The 17,709-nt window shown below is 44.2% G+C and overlaps 1 protein-coding gene across 4 annotated transcripts in view; it reads left to right on the top strand.

Moving 5' to 3' along the window:
- Positions 1-17,709, top strand: part of LOC137421807 (uncharacterized) — a 155,600-nt gene that overhangs the window by 92,253 nt on the left and 45,638 nt on the right. For all 4 annotated transcript variants that reach the window (XM_078773246.1, XM_078773248.1, XM_078773247.1 and 1 more), the window contains 5 exons: positions 6,611-7,110; positions 7,322-7,763; positions 11,455-11,697; positions 13,444-13,934; positions 14,249-14,711. In XM_078773246.1, coding sequence (XP_078629372.1) covers positions 6,611-7,110; positions 7,322-7,763; positions 11,455-11,697; positions 13,444-13,934; positions 14,249-14,711 — 2,139 coding nt within the window. The remainder of the gene's footprint in view (positions 1-6,610; positions 7,111-7,321; positions 7,764-11,454; positions 11,698-13,443; positions 13,935-14,248; positions 14,712-17,709) is intronic.

Here is a 17,709-nt window from a genome sequence, read left to right as displayed (position 1 = left end):
CTCCATTGGTTGCTGGGTTGACAAATTGGTGCAGTGGGAGCCAACAGAGTAGACAATCTCTGCATCAACACTCTCTGCAAGGTCTGTCAGGTAGGTGCATATCAGCTTTTGCATCCGCCCCTTGTTACTGACGCTACATGGAAGTGTTTTGAATGCTTGGGCAGAAGGGAAGGGGTCATTCAATTTCATGTAGGTGTTGGGTATATGTGCCTTACCCTGTACCCGCAGGTCTCGCTCGTCATCTTTAGTAGAGTATGGTGTGTCATATGGGTCATTCACACAGAAGATACGTTCAGCATCACCATGGCGGGCAAGGATGATGGTAGACACCTTGTGGACATAGTCTGACCACTTGTATGGGGTGCCATGTTGCGTCTGTCGATCCTCTGCTGATGGAGTTGCCATCCTCCAAATCATGCCCATGTCGATGAGAGCGGTGTAGGGTTCCTGCAGATCTACAGATTGCAGAGAGAGTTTCTGGATGAGCTTACTCTTCTGTGTCTTCCTGTATGTTCCGTTGGAGTTGAATAAAGCCACACACTCCTCAACAACACGATGTTCCAGCAACTCAGTGAGGTCCACAAGATGACTGACCTCAACCAGGTTGATCATTGCCTTGAGAGCATTCTGCTCCATTGCAGCAGCTCTCGTTTTGAGTTCCTCCCTGGGCTTCTCCGTGTCTGGCATCTTGGCAAATGTCAAGCGTTTACTCAGAGGGACAGGTGCATGAAGGGAGGTATTCTTACTGAATACCTGCTCCTGCAAGAAGCTGGTCAACTTTTCCTCCCCTGCAGCATGGGCAGAATTGAAGTCCACAACGAGCTCATTAGAGGCAGGCATGGCTGACTGTAGGGTGCGGAGTGTGGGTGAGGATGGGTCAAATGGAAAGGAGTCAAACTCATGTATGCAGGCTACCAGGTCCTGCACGCACTGCTCATCTTCTCGCATTCGTTTTGGGCCACATTCAATGTGCTTCCTCTTGGCTTTTTTTCGGTTGGCCAGGGCATTATGAGCCGCCCGGATCTGGGCTACATTGTTCACATTTCTGGAGTGCACCAGCAGCTGCTTCTCATTCTTGAGGATGGAGAGCCAGCCAGACTTCATTTTGCTGCCCTTGTTCATGGTGCATTCGATCCACATGTCCCAGGCCATGTTGGAGTAGGGGTTGCCTGTGATGGACTGAGCGAAGTCAGTACGAAGGAAGGTGACCTGATCAGCAGGGAGATTTGTCAGCATTGCCCAGAAGTCAGATAGCCACCTCCCGTACCTATTGTTGTCGTACGCTACCATCCATGGCAGCATGGCGCGCAGAGAGCTGACGTACTCGTCCCAGTTACAGATATGGACTGCGTGGACATTCTGCATTAGTGCATCTGTCATGGACAGGAAGTCCCTCCAGTAGTCTGCCATGTCACTGGCCCCCACATGGATGAATAAGTTAGTGATAAGGCTGTCCAGATCAGCATCCTCCTCCAGTGCTGCATGAGCAGCAGCACGGGATTCTTGGGAAAGACTAGTATCTCTCAGAAACTCGAGGTTCTCCCTCGTCTCATCAGCCAGGCAGGGCACGAGCCTCTCCTGCACCAGCTGACTCATGAGCGCCTCATACATAAGCCTCAAGCAACGCAGCCCCCTTTTGTAATGCTTGCCTTTCAGCGCACGATCAACGGAGCCCTCGGCAATAACCTAGACGCTACAGAAACATCCAGTTACAGCGGTGTGCAGTACCCCCTCCTGTCAACGTGTCGTTGGTAAAGTCATCATTGTCAATGATACTAATGCTTGGTTCTCCCTCAGCGATCTCATCAGGACAGATCAAACATCGCTCGAGGTCATGCATGGTCCAGAGGTCACGTAGGAGAAGCACGTTCGGGTAGCTGATCCCCATGCCCAGCTTGTAGTAAGAGTCAATAAGCTCCTTGCTGCGAGTCATCCCATGAAGGGTGATGGTGGCATTGATGGCGGTAGTGGTGGGTCACTTTGTAATGTACTGCGTGATGAGAGAGGTGAGAGAGAGTGTGCTGGGAGACAGATCTACCTCCTTCCCCTGCAAAGCAGATAGCAGCTGCACCATGAGAGGCGAGAGCTCTTCCTCCTCTTCTAGCTCCTCGACTCTTGGCGGCCATGGGATGGGTTTGATTGACTTGACATCATCCTTGAGCCGCTTAGCCACATTGTGCACCAGTTGTTCACTGCCAACACCGATGGCGGAGAGTGCTGCTTCAACATATGAACCACCCCCAGACGTGTCATAGACTAGGTCTCTCTGGTTTCTCTGAGGGCGGGAGTGGAAGCCGATCTTGCCCTCAAACTCCCGGGTCAGGATATCTTTGAGAAAGGATGACTTGATGCTGGATGTTGAGAAGCCATACCGAGATATGATAGAGCTGTAGTCTTTGAGGAGGCTCTGTAGTGACCTTAGCTCACGTTCCTCAAAGATAACTGTTCTGATGTGGTCAAAGAAGATAGTCTGAGCCTCACGGAGATTGACATTGTGCATGCGTGGGAGTTTGTCATCTTCACTCATTTTCTGGTAACTACGCACATATTTCAACCAGCATTTGTTGTGATATCTGATCTCAATCGCATATGGGTCATCAGCTGCATAATCGATCACACAGTTGATTCTGTCTCGCATGCTCTGATCTTCGAGGGCCACCGTGTGACTCTTGAACGTTGCCCATGCATTATCATACGAAATCAGGGACAGCTTTGATTCTGGGTGCTTTGCCGACTCCGGTTTACAGCACCAGACACATTTTGTTTTTTCATGTATCAGCCCTTCTACACTTGATCGCAGCCGCTTGGCAGGTGGAGAAGCAGCCGGGGGGAAAGCCTCAGACATGGACGAAGACTGAGATTGGCATTCCTTGACTTCTCGTTTTTTCTGTCTTGTCTTGGCCTGCTCCAGTTTATTAGCATTCCATAAGGTCAGCCTACATGATTTATGGACACATTGTCTGCCGGGACCATTATCCCAATTGACTGTTGCATAAACGTCTCCGAACTTGTCAAGACCGCTCCATAACAGGGCTTTTTTCTTGAGATTTTCCCAACTCTCAACGGAGGTAACGACATCAGTGGCTTCATTGCAAAGCCCGCCACACTGGAGGACACACGGAACGGTGGACATTCTCTTAACAGCTATCTTCTGAATACTGCACTTCTCAGTGCCGTCTCATTCGCTCGTATACTCCCTGGAAAGACAGAAATAAGTATATGACATTACACACACAGACAAATAAAAAACAAGAAAATAGCAATTCACTAATCAGGACCTCAATTCCGTGGCCAGTATAGATTTAGCCAAAATAATGTGTTAATTCATGATCATATGTTCTCCCATTTAAAAGTTGCATTTTCGCTCTACTGGATGGTGGCCATCTTGGATTTCTGGGTCAAAATAATGTCATAACGTCAAACTAATGTCAGATTCGGAATCCTCGTGGTCAAATTACCCAAAAAAGTGTCTTTGTACGTGATTCTAGGTGTTCTGGTTCAAAACTTAATTTTTCAAGATAGTGCCGGCGGTCATCTTGGATTCGGGCCTCTGGCGAAAAATGCCGGGATTTTTGGGAGGGACATAGAGGCTATTTTTGTTATAAAATGTCAATAGAAGTCAAATCAATCGTCAAACCTTACTAGCCAGAAAATGGTCACGGAATTGAAGTTTTGGACCTAACTAATAGCATGTTTTCTGCGTCTTAAACTTTGTCAACTCACATCACTTCACCGACGGGGGACCTAGGCGTAACGCTTGTTGAGGCAATGTTTTTATGGCCGGATGCCCTTCCTGACGCCAACCCTCTTAGTCGTCTCTTACGACACGCAGGGATACGGTGTACCTATTCTGACCAGGGTACACACTGGGAAACGTTTAAAACATGGAAATTCGGGGGGGGGGGGGGGGTGGCGGCGTCAGCATCACGGCTGCGGTTTAAACATATTCCAACAATATCCAAACAGAACCATGAAAACCATGAAAAACAATCTGGGAAAAGTCTCCAAGCGAGAACGTGGATTTGAGAAAGAAGGAGCAGAGGCGGAAGAAAAACGAGATACAGGGGGCGGGGCACAAGTCGAGACGAGGAGGAGAGCGTACAAGCACGTGTCCGGGAGGAGAGAAAGAATCAGGATAGAATTCTTTGTCTAGGGAGGTGAGGTGAGGGGGAGAAAATAAAATAAAATAAACAAGCAATACAGCGAAGGAAAGAACCCAAATCGACAAAACACCGACGGGGGGAGGGAAGCCCCAAGTTACTTACCAGGCCGCGCACGAGGTACGACCCAGAAAACGATTAACTACACACAAGTTTGTACGAATTACAAACCAATACCAACCAGAAACACACAATAACACGTACACAGCAAAATAACCAGTGGAAATTTGACAAAGACAAGAATGGGAAAACACTTAAACTTCGATGCCGTGGAGAGCTCGAAGTACGCTTCACTCGCCCGAGGAACCGGAAGTCCTTCCTTATCCGGAAGTCCTTAGTCCTTAGAATCCTTACTCATGGTGTAAAATTATTTAGAGGTTGCACCTCAAGGTTGCACCTTGAGGACTACAGGTATAACCTGTAGACAGTTTGAATATGGCAGTCGACTAAGAGTGACGTCACAGTTAAGCGTGAAGAAGAAGATGTTGACTTTTACTTACAAAATTACCGACTATAAATAGCAAATTGGAAAAAGACATCTATTTTATAGGGTATCAAGGGATAATTGAGTGTCGAGGTAGTCTGAGCATTTGGATTTCTGTTTAAACCCAGTAGACATGCTCAATCAATGAAAGATTATTTGGTTCAAACTTGCCCTTTACTGGGCATTGGATATGATCAGCGCAGCATATACAGTGCCTTCAGAAAGTATTCATACCCCTTGACTTTTTCACATTTTGTTGTGTTGCAGCCTGAATTGAAAATGGATTAAATTGAGATTTTTGTCAATGATCCACACATAATACCCCATAATGCCGACGAAGTCGTCGGAGACATTATGTTTTTGGGTTGTCCGTCCAGCTGTCCATCCGTCCATCCATGATAGGTTTTCGTTACCGCGATAACTTGTGAACCAGTGATGGGATTCTGACCAATGTTTGTGCAAGTATGATGCAAAGATGAACTGATTTGATTTTTATGTTATGAGGTCAAAGTCTGTACTTGGTTTATAACTTGAGAATGGCTGAAGTTATCTTATTCAAACTTGGTACACGCATGTATTTATAATCATGTGAAGATGAACTGAGGAGATTTTGCGGTTAGGAAGTTTTGGGGTCAGACATCCCGTCAGGTAAACAAAATCCGTTACCGAGCTAACTTGTGAACCAGTCATGAGATTTTCACCAAACGTGGTACAACTACTGTCCTGCTCACAGCCGGTTAACAACGAGACCCGTGAATAAATGAGCCGAAACAGGCTTTAACTCCCAGGCGTTCTGAATTGTGGTGGTGAAAAGCTTTCTTGGCTGAGGAGTATCACGACGACCTTAAGACCTTTATAAAACCGAATGGCTTTATTCCCGAACAAACAAGGGAAAATAAAATCAATAATCACTTTATACAATGAGGTAAAATGATGAGGTAAAATAAATCCTATTAAAACGAAGGTACCTCACTCTCAGTCATGGTCACATACAGGGAAAAGGGACACAAAACTGGGCGACTTATCTCTGGTGTGGCAATGGGGGAGCGGGAATATGGGGCACCTCGCTGGTGCTGAGGAGATGGGCAGGACAATGGACAAGGTGAAGTGACAGCTGGACGACAAAGAGAAGATGTGGAGACGAGTAGGATGATGAACAGGCAGCAAGCAGACAAACGGTCACAGGGAGTCCTTTCAGCTCTCCTCGCTCCCAATTCTCCTCAGAACTATCCCAGTTCGTTCCCACTCCTTTAGTTCTTCTCACAGATGGCGCAATCCTCTCAGAACAGTTCCCGTTCCTTTTTGCACACCGAGCTCACTCGATTCTCCTCACAGAACTCTCTTCCCAGGGCTCCTCCCTCATCTCCCTTGAGAACGCTTGCCCCTTCTCCAGGTGTTGAGCTCCACCCATGTCCAGGGAACGATTATAGCTCCACCCCCTCTCCTTCTGCCTGGCAGAATGTCACCCGGCATGCCCGGCGGAAGTTTACATGAGGTTTTACACACATTTCCTTAACTTTAATCCCTCTCTGTCTTATCACAAGCACGACCCTCATATCGTGCGCATTTAAACACAACCTTAAGCTACATTTTCCCTGCTTATGTACATCGACATGCTACTACACGTCACACGGTCCATACTATTACTATGCAATCCTATCCTTCCTACGTATTCTCTAACCTCCCCCCATAAACGTAACAGCACATATAATGATACAAAGATGAACTGATTAGATTTTGGCGTCAAAGGTCATGTCAAGTAAAAATGTGATATTTGAGAACTAAATCGAACTTGCTACAAGTATTATAATGATGTAATAATGTGGGCGGAGGCATATTGGTCTACCTCCCATGAAGGGTGCCGTTCTATTATTATTTAATCCATTTACCCTTGTTTTGTAATCTACCATCTCTAACGTATTGCCATTGTGTGTCTCTAATCCTTCCATTATGACACTCTCCTTAGCTTCAGCAGTTTTGTGACGACTCAGTCAGAGGTTATGAAGGTCAAGTACAGCGCCATCTTGAATGCTGAGCCCTGCTCTGAAGAGGAGTTCGTCATAGAGGAAGCAATAGAAAAAAATAATTTCTGCTTTGCAACTCGGCCTGGCTTTTTGAATCACGACAACAAGCTGTCCTCTTCAGTGTCTGTTTCTAGCAATGGATACAATGGTTCCATAACACAAAGAGAATGCACAGATGAAAAAACAACAAACACCACGAAGCATGGTGCAAAGAAGAGTCGGAAGAATTGCAACAGCTTGAATAAAGTCAAACTTGCACGTGTGACATCTCGGCCTTCTGCAACTACAAAGCCAACCTCATTAAAACAGAAAGCTGAAGTTGAGCATTTACCCAGAAAGAATCGGGTAACAGCTGGCAAATCAAAAACTGTGGTTGATACAAAATGCGAAACACAAGCCACTGCGAGTGTGCTGGATAATCGAGAGGCCCTGGACAGTGCTGGTAAGAATGTAATCCTTCTGATTATTCCTCACTTTGACTGTTATAATTGCTTCTAAGGCTTGTGCTTGCATACAGCAAATAAGACAACGCTCCCCCCCCCCCTTCCCCATCCCATCAACCCTCCACCACCACCACCCCCACTACCCCAAAGGCATTTTGTTGAAGACCTTTTTTGATTGTTGATCTGCTTTTCATTTTCCCCTCATTGCAGAAAAGAATGGAATAAAGAAAAGAAAGAAGCATGTGTCATGTAACGATGACATCAACAATGGGAGCCAAGATTATGAGATTGGATTACAGAGGAAGCAAAAGTCTCAACAGATGCAAAGAGCTGTGCGCAGTAATAGGTCAGAAACTTGTGTGATGCAAAGTCCTAATGAAAGAGCATCATCTTCATTGGAAGAAACCTGTGCAACCCAAAATAGTAATTCATTCAAACTTGATTCAACCCCCGACGAACCAACACATTCCCAACTCAAACGCCAGATGTCAAATTACCAACACTTGCCTCGCCATGCCTCACCTTCTGAGCGATCAAAGCGTCCGTCCGTTCGCCTGGCCTCCCTGTCCCGAAGCTCGCCCGATCACCATGCCAAAACTAGGCGTCTGCCGAGAAAAAGGAAATCTCGCGCCAAGGCAGTATATGATCAAAGGTTGGTTATTTTATTTTTTCCAACACCTATGCTCCACCTTTGCATTCATTTTAGCTACAATCCACCATTCCCTGTCTTTCAACATTTTGCTCATTGACATGGGCTCTTCTATTTTTTTAGTCACCATTGGACTAAGTCCGACACGGGGGCTTATGGATTGGGTCTTGTCTGTCCATCCGCAATCATGTCTTGGACATGTGGACGGACCGATTCTGTTCAAACTTGGCACAAAGACAGTACATGATGGTGTGCATCTGCACATGATTCTGTTTCGAGATTCGATCAAAGATGCCCGACTGGTGGCCATTTTAGTTTTATAAAACCTGATATTGAACACGTTCTCAGCCATTTCTCGGACATGCATTTACCGATCTTGTTCAAACCTGACACACAGATTAATTAATGATGGCTTACATGTGCACGTCATTGTTTTGAGATCAGATCCAAGGTGGCTGACTGGCAGCCATTTTGTTAAACGTGTCCTCAACCATTTATTGGACATGCATGGTCCGATTTCGTTCACACTTGGCACAAAGACAACACATGAGTATACATATGCATAAGATTTTGTTTTGTAATCAGATCAAAGTTATACAAGGTATAATCTTGTAAATATGGGCTCGCCTTTTAACTCTGTACAGCAAAATTACTAAAGCCACGGGGACTGTGACATTCTATATCTTTTTCTCCTCGTTTGCAATCTCTCTTCTTTGACCATGTGCACTACTTCGACATCATCTTCATCTTCATCATCATCAGCCTTGGCCTTTGATCTTCATCATCATCATCATCAGCCTTGGCCTTTCATCTTCATCATCATCATCATCAGCCTTGGCCTTTCATCTTCATCATCATAATCATCATTTTTGAGAACTGTCTTGGATTAAATTTCGCCAAGTCCAGCATGTTGATCTGTTCGGGTAGTTTGTTCGTCTGTCCGCTCGCCTGTAATCCCCTACAGGTCACAATTTTAAACATATTGTTACGGATCTCAGAGACGGCACTCCCCTTAGCAAGGGGGGGTTAATCCCCTTGGCCTGTTCAGCTGGCCGTCTCTAGTCCTGGTACTTATAACGCTCTTTTGCGGGGTGAAATTGGTCAGGGTTATTGGTCAAGGTGTTCTTCCGAATACCTTTACCAATCCCTCTGCAAAACAGGGAGACAAGTACCGCTCGAACCACGGACAAGATGGTATTTGCCGAGCGGTTTAGCAATCCGCGATTCGAGCCGTTAGCAATTGACGAACCCAATTCCGAGCGTTGGCCAAATCGTGCCACAGGTACTCAATTGGAGACAGGGCGAAAGCGATCGGGGGAAAGAAGAAACCAAGGGTAAGAAATAACAGACATTTATTAATTATGTACACCAAAACCAAAGGAGAAGAAACGAAAGTAATATACAGAAGAAGAAGAAGATACACAGGGCAGCCTTAAACAGTCTTATATTACCAATGCCCAGGACAGACAAACAGACTTACACGAAAGGGGAATAGCAGGCAGGAATGACTGGAAGAAGGAGAAGGGTCCAAGCAGGTGACAGGGTAGGACGGTCCGGGCCGGTGCGCAGCGTCGAGGGTGGCTCCAGTCCACGCTCCGGACTCGAGGCGAAAAACCCGGCGGCAGCTGCACGTATTCGTTCACGCGGTAGGGCTTTTCGAAGCAGCTTGTCAAAGAGCTCCGCGCAGCTTCGTCTCTCTCAGCCATATCTCACCAAGCGCCGTCTCCAACCCAAGCCGACTCTCTGAACCTTCTCACTCGACTCTCAACCGCACCTTCTCACCCACTGTCCAAGCAGTCCCTTTCAGCCACTTTTATTGTTTGTGTTGGAATCAAGCCGCCGGCTCTGATGACACGCCTACCGGTTGGCTCACCGCGGTGCTGGTTGGCCGGCAAAGGGCTCGCTGACTCCACCTCTGCCGATGCGTCGACGTGCCACACCTTGTTCTGGTGGCTCCGCCCCCTTCTTCCTCGGCTTGACCGCATGGCTAATGGTGGTTTGGGGCCAACAACCGAATCAAGGCAAGGAGCAGCCAAACGCTGCTGGCAAACGAAGTACCGGGGCCTATCTTATTTAATTAATGCAACGCAGATTCAACTATTGGGAACAGATCCTTAACTGAAACACATAATAATGAAATAACTACGGAGAGGTCCGATGGTTCGCTACGTGTTGTACATGGACTAACTCGGGTGCGATCTTTAACAAGCCAATTGATGGGGATATTTACAGGGGAACATTTATAAGGGAAACATTTACTAAAATTTACTAGTGAAGGTTCTAAAAACCGTAACAATATCTTCTCGAAACGTGAACAAATGGTGGAGTTAGCCAAAAGGAAGAAGCCTATTCATTGGGAGGTCAAAAGGTCAACATAGGCCAAAGGTCACCAACTTAGTTTAATTTATAAAATCCGCAATTTCCAATTGACTTGAGATTTGAAGAGGACTAGAATATAAGATCTGTCGCTTCGCTGACGGAAATACCAATCTTTGCTGCGATGGCTAATCTATGGGGGAAGAAAAAAAAAAAGGATTCCTGGGAGATCCTGCTCTCTGTGCAGGGATAACCAACGTCACGTGTTGGCATTTGCAGTTTTCACACGCGTGTCCATGTACCTGTAAAAAAAAAAATAATAATAAAAAAAACTTTTTTTTTTGATCACAAACACTTCCGGGAGTGACCCGAATACACCGTAGTTGGATTTATTGAAATCCGTTAATCCGTTCTCAAGTTATAACACGACAAACAAACAGACAGACAGACACGGCTCCTTTTATAATATAGATATTTGCAAATCGGTTCACTCAATTCAACCACCAATTATTTTTGAGGTCAACCTTGGCCAAAATGGCAACATAGGCCTAAGGTCAACAACTGAGGTGAAATTTATAAAATCGATATTCATCCGATTGACTTGAAATTTGAATAGGATTGGCACATCAGGTTGTGGAATTCAACCACCAATTACTTTTGAGGTCAAAAGGTCAATATCGGCCGAATTTTTAAAATTGTCAATTTTCATCAGATTCTCTTGATATAATTGAATAGGATTTGCATATTTGGTCTTTGAATTCAACCACCAATTTATTTTAAGGTCAAATTTGATTTTGGGATTTCGCAAGTGTCATGCTCTGCACACCATTTTATTATTTTTTGGTTTGATTGTCTGTCTGCTATGTCTATTAATTATGTACTTTTGGAATGTACCTTTTGACCCTTTGAACTGCTAAGACCCATTAGAACTTTGAAGAACCTTTGTCCCCCAATACCCTTAAGACAACCAATACCCCCAAAATGCCCCCCGAAGACCCTTAAATATGCTGAAGAACCAGAGAGCCTGAGGATCCAAAAGACCTCGAGGACTCGAAAGACCCCAAGGACCCAAAAGACGCCTCTTTAAAAAAAGTTAAAATACAATACTAAATTCAGTTTTATATGGAGGACGTCATGTGTCACGTGTGTCCGATGAAAGCGGGGTTGTAGCAAAGTGGGAAGGTGGAGGAAACCAGTTAACACTGCCAGCAAAAAAAAAAAAAAAAAAGCAGTTATAAAGTGGTAGTTCAATTTATTTTATTTTTTCCGATCATGTCTATGAAGTTGTTGACCTTTTCAGATCATCAGGTGCTCATCAAGAGCAAGCATGCCTTTCTTCACCTAACCTATTGCTTTGTGATTTCTTTTTTTTCCACAGTGATAACTTGAGCATCCCTGATCAGAGGGTTCTTCAAAAGCAGACCTTGTCAACAGTGAATGCTGGAGTTTGGAAACCCAAAGGTCAGAGCAAGGGCCAAGAAGCATTTAATCACCGTCCAAATCAGAAGCGACAGAAGGCGAGCTCTGCAAAGGTTTTTGAAAAAGAGCAACAGGAAGAGGAGATGTATTTGGCAAACACCAGTTCCATGTCCATGGATGAAAATGGCGATTTGGAGACTGAGTGAGTTAAAATGAGATGACAAGGCGTTCCCCATCGATGCTCATGATTTTGTTTTCGCTCTTGTATTCATGTTTCTTTTTTCATGTTGGTTCTTTTTCACATCTTCTCTGCTACTAGACCTTTATTGTATTTTGTCTTGCCAACTCTGAAGCGAGGGAGAAGCTATTGTAATTACCTCCTCCACCAAAGGTACTGCTACGTGCTCCTCCCCGACCCCCTGGTCACGGTGTACCTCCGAGCCCCGAGAGGAGTCACGGCAGAAAAATGTGTTATTCTGTATGTCAAAGATCAATGGTGAAGCCACACCAATTGTTACTCACAAACAAATATTGTATTAAGATCACACAAGAATAACAGTACAACAATAATATTAATCAAAAGTACAATCAATATCCTATGATGGTACCATCAGTTTTGTAATATATAACTCACTGTGCTCCAAGTGAGTGAACCAAGAACATTCCCAATGTCTCTTTCCCGGCTTCAAACCCAAGTTGAACCTCGATCGTCAGAACGATGTCCAATCGAGCAGAATCCCGTTCGGATTACAGTCAGTCACGCGGCCAAAGCTGCGTAAAGGCGCCCTCAAGGCGACTGGGAAATCCAAAGGCGCCCTCCAGGCGACTGGGAAATCACACCCTCGTGTATTGACGTTTCACGGCTCACAGTCGGCGACACGCAGACGTTCCACTCAAAAGCCACGTCACACACACGCACACCTCAGATCGACGTCTGAATGTGGTGAAAATGGTCGAAACGAGACGAAACCCTGAGCGAAGTGCAAGTCCTGCGCAAGTCAAAATGGCCGACGGCCCGGTCTCTTGGTGGAACGGCACGACAATGATGACGATGATTCTCCTCAGAATCCACCGCAAAACTTGACACGCAGGTTGATCTGTCACAGCGATAACAACTCTGTCGCAGGAATCCCTTTCCCGGGAAACCAAAAGTTCCCTCGTGACTCTTGCTCGCCAACGTTCACTCCAGACCGCAAGTAGCTCGGCTCCTTATTGTCCGACTCACTCGCTCCGCCTTCTTTTTCTCTTCTCCCTCTTCGTCGTCATCCCGTTCCCGATCCGGTTTCCTGTTTCTTTTAACTCTAACTTTTCACCTTTTGAAAACAGTTCATAAACAATAAACCTTTTAAAAACAATAATAGTACATGGAATCAAAAATGTTTACAGTGGATGAAAACCACCACAACGGAAGTGACTAATCCGTAACAGTACACGGAGGTTATGTTTCACCCCTGTCTGTTTGTCTTTGTTTGTCAGCAGGATATCTCCAAGTTATTGACGGATTTGGATGAAATTTGGTGGAAATGTTCGTGTGTGATGACGAATTAACTCTATTTTGGTGAAGATCAAGTTCTGGATGCGATCATTTTTTAAATTTCATAAGTAATTCTTCATCATTGAGTGTTCGGGCCAAAAACGATATGTAGCCCGATATTTCAAAGTTGTGGACAGTTTATGAAAAAACCTGGTGGATGTGTTGGGTTGGTGACAAGGACAAGCCGGTTAGATTTTGGTGCGGGACATGGACGAATGGTCCGGATGCAAATCTGGCCTATCAGTGGGATACAAAACCTTAACAATTTGGCGTGGCGGAGGTATGCGCTCTACCGTGTGCCGTTCTAGTTCTTCTTTTTATCATTGTTTATTTACTCTTGTTTTCTACTATCTCTATCGACCAGCTTGTTGCCATTGTATTTTTCTAATCCTTCCGTTTTGACACCCTCCTTAGCTTTAACAGTTATGTGACGACTCAGTCAGAGGTTATGAAGCTCAAGTACAACACCATATTGCAGGCTGAGCCCTGCTCTAAAGAAGAGTTTGACATCGAGGAGGAAACAGAAGAAAATCATTCCTGCTTTTCAACTCTGCTCAGCAATGACAATGACAGCAACAAGCTGTTTTCGAGCAATGAATGTGATGACTCCATAATACAAAGAGAATGCACAAATAAAATAACAAAGCAAACAACAAACACCACGAGGCATGTTCCAAAGAAGAGTGGGAAGATTTGCAACACCGTGAAAGCCAAACTTGCACGTGTGACATCTAGGCCTTCTGCAACTACAAAGCCAACCTCATTAAAGCAGAAAGCTGAAGTTGAGCATTTACCTAGAAAGAATCGGGTAACAGCTGGCAATTCAAAAGCTGTGGTTGATGCAAAATGCAAAACGCAAGCCACTGCGAGTGTGCCAGACAATCGAGAGGGTCTGGACAGTGCTGGTAAGAATGTAATCCTTCTGATTATTCCTCACTTGGACTGTTATAATAGCTTCTCAGGCTTGACTTTGCATATAGCAAAAGGAAATTGTGGGCTATTTATGAATTTTTAAATGAATATCGTTTAGTGATAAAAGTGTATGTTATGATTTGAACCTGGGATCACATTTTAATGAAGCATTTGCTTTGATTGCAATAAACAAGCCAATGCCCTCTTCCCTTAAAAAAAATATTTCTTCATTGACCTTTTTTGCTTTCCTTTCGATTGTTCAGCTGCTTTTTTTTGTTTATTTTTCTCTCATTCCATTTCCTTTTAGTTTTAGGGAAGAAAAGGAAGAAAAATGTGTCGTATAACAATTGTAAAAATGGAAGCCAAGATGATGAGACCGAATTACAGACGAAGCAAAAGTCTCAACAGATGCAAAGGGCTGTGCGTAGTAATACGTTACAAACTTGTGTGACGCGAAGTACTACTGCAAGAGCATCAGCTTCCTTGAAAGAAACCAGTGCAACCCAAAATTTGATTCGCAATAATTCATTTCAACATAGTTCACCCCGCTCCAAACCATCACCTTGCCAACGTAAACGCCAGGTGTCGAATTGCCATCACTTATCTCGCCATGCCTCACCTTCCAAACGATCAACGCGCTTGTCTAATCGACTGGCCTCCTCGTCCCAAAGCTCGCCCGATCGCATTCCCAAAACTCAGCATCTGCAGAGAAAAAGGAAGGATACTGAACTCGGTGGGAAATCTCACGTTGAGGTGGTGTCTGATCAAAGGTTGGTCATTTTTCTTTCAACACCTGTGCTCCACCTTTGCATTCATTTTATCTTCCATCCACCATTCCATCACACTGCAAAATTTTGCTTATTGACATGAGCGCTTCTATTTTTTTGCAATCTCTCTTAGCCCATGTGCATCATTATCACCATCCTTGACACCACTTCGACATCATTATCATCATCCTTGACCTCTCATCTTCATTATTGTCGTCATCATCATTGACCTTTCATCTTTATTATCTTGCATGTTAAGGCTGCTGTAGTAGCCTTCAAACATCCACAGCGTTTTGTGAATTATCTGACACTGACAAGAGTATGAGCACATCCCTCTCCCTCCATTGCATATTAAAATCTTGAGAAAAAAAATGGCGATTAGATCTTGCGATGCAGTATCCTGTTTTTTATGATCGTGGTCAATGTGGAAAGAGAGGAACACTATGCTTAACCACTCCTTCACCAACATGAAAGTAACAGCATTTATACCACACAATGTGCAACAACCCGCACCCCAGCTGGCTCCGCATATGCAGCCATATTATAATACGAGTTCCCTTACAAGGAACTTCAATGCAGGAGGATGCCATGAATCTCATAAAGTCTGACATGGTTGTTTGGCCATGCTCTTTAATTTTATTTTAAATGCTGAGCATTAAGCAAGGAAAAAGCACGTGCCATTTTAAAAGTATTTGTTTTGACTTGGCCAGCATTGGGTTTGAACCGCCGACCTCCCACACTCAGAGACTTATAACTAGTGATGGGCCATAATCGCGATTGGGCGATAATTGTGCTTTAGATTTACTATCGCGATAACGATAATGGAGAGATTAATAATCACGATAGGTGCTGTGCATGCGCAGTCAGTAGAACGCACCTTGAGCCCGGATATTGATGGTGTGCTGACTGCTTTGAGCGGTTAGTGTGTTTAGTTTCTCTCAAAAGATATACCTGTATTAAATGCAGCCTGGCGTTGGCTTAGCGGCTAGGGTGCCAGCTTAGGATCCTAGGATCCTGGGTTCGAATCCCGGTCGATCGCTGAATTAACGCCAGGGGGGTTGACTCAGCCTGTCATCCTTCCGAGGTCGGCTAATTGAGTACCAGTTCACTGGTAATTCCCTGTTTGTCGTTAAAGGCGGCAAAAAGGGTTGGCGTCAGGAAGGGCATCCGGCCGTAAAACATTCCTTCAAAAAGGGGACCAAAAAACAACCACGGTTCCCGAAAAAGGCCAACCCCCGCTTTGCGGGGAAAAATGGCCTCTAAAGGTGTTTTTTTTTTATTTAAATGCAGCGTTATAAAATAATGCAGATGATATATATATTTAATACGGCTGCATTTAATACGGGTATATCTTTTGAGAGAAACTAAATATATACAGTGCATTCAGAAAGTATTCAGACCCCTTCACTTTTTTCACATTTTGTTATGTTGCAGCCTTATGCTGAAATCGTTTAAATTCATTTTTTCCCTCATCAATCTCCACTCAATATGCCATAATGACAAAGAGAAAACAGGATTTCAGAAAGTTTTTCAAATTTATTAAAAAGAAAAAACTGAAATATCACATTGACATAAGTATTCACACCCTTTGTTATGACACTTGAAATTTAGCTCCAGAGCCTCCCATTTCTCTTGATCATCTTTGAGATGTTTCTACACCTTTATTGGAGTCCACCTGTGGTAAATTGAATTGATTTGACATGATTTGGAAAGGCACACACCTGTCTATATAAGGTCTCCCAGCTGACAATGCATATCAGAGCAAAAACCAAGCCATGAGGTCGAAGGAACTGCCTGCAGAGCTCAGAGACAGGAGCTCAGAGAGTGGCCATACGGAAGCCTCTCCTCAGTGAAAGACACATGAAAGCCTGCTTAGCAAAGTTTGCAAAAAACCACCTAAAGGACTCTCAGACTGTGAGAAACAAGATTTTGTGGTCTGATGAAACCAAGATTGAACTGTTTAGCCTCCGTCTGGCCACTCTGCCATAAAGCCCAGATTGGTGGAGTGTTGCAGTGATGGTTGTCCTTCTGGAAGTTTCTCCCATCTCCACACAGGATCTCTGGAGCTCAGCCAGAGTGACCATCGGGTTCTTGGTCACCTCTCTTACCAAGGCCCTTCTCCCCCGATTGCTCAGTTTGGCCGGGCGGCCAGCTCGAGGAAAAGTCCTGGTTGTTCCAAACTTCTTCCATTTAAGAATTATGGAGGCCACTGTGCTCTTGGGAACCTTCAATGCAGCAGAATTTTTTTGTAGTCTTCCCCAGATCTGTGCCTCGACACAATCCTGCCTCTGAGCTCTGCAGGCAGTTTCTTCGACCTCATGGCTTGGTTTTTTCTCTGATATGCATTGTCAGCTGTGAGACCTTATATATATATAGACAGGTGTGTGCCTTTCCAAATCATGTCCAATCAATTGAATTTACCACAGGTGGACTCCAATCAAGGTGTAGAAACATCTCAAAGATGATCAAGAGAAATGGGAGACACCTGAGCTAAATTTCAAGTGTTATAGCAAAGGGTCTGAATACTTATGTAAATGTGATATTTCCGTTTTTTATTTTTAATAAATTTGCAAAACTTTCCAAAATCCTGTTTTCTCTTTGTCGTTATGGGGTATTGAGTGTGGATTGATGAGGGGGAAAATGAATTTAAACGATTTCAGCATAAGGCTGCAACATAACAAAATGTGAAAAAAGTGAAGGGGTCTGAATACTTTCTGAATGCACTGTTTATATTTGTTTATATATATATATATATATATATATATATATATATATATATATATATATATATATATATATATATATACAGTCATCCCTCGCGGTTCACTTTTCGCGGCTTCGGTACATCGCGGGTTTTTCTCGCTAGTATATGTAAAATTATATCGCGGATTTTTCGCTATATCGCGGGATTTTGCGGTATAAATGTATTTTTATATACTATTATTTTAAATATTTTTGTGGTAAAATAAGCATTTTCTAGCCTAAAAAATTAAAAAACGTA

This window comes from Myxine glutinosa, chromosome 2, assembly GCF_964187855.1.
Source record: "Myxine glutinosa chromosome 2, kmMyxGlut1.1, whole genome shotgun sequence".
Classification (NCBI taxonomy): Eukaryota; Metazoa; Chordata; class Myxini; order Myxiniformes; family Myxinidae; genus Myxine; species Myxine glutinosa.
This window is presented reverse-complemented; position numbering and strand designations above follow the sequence as displayed.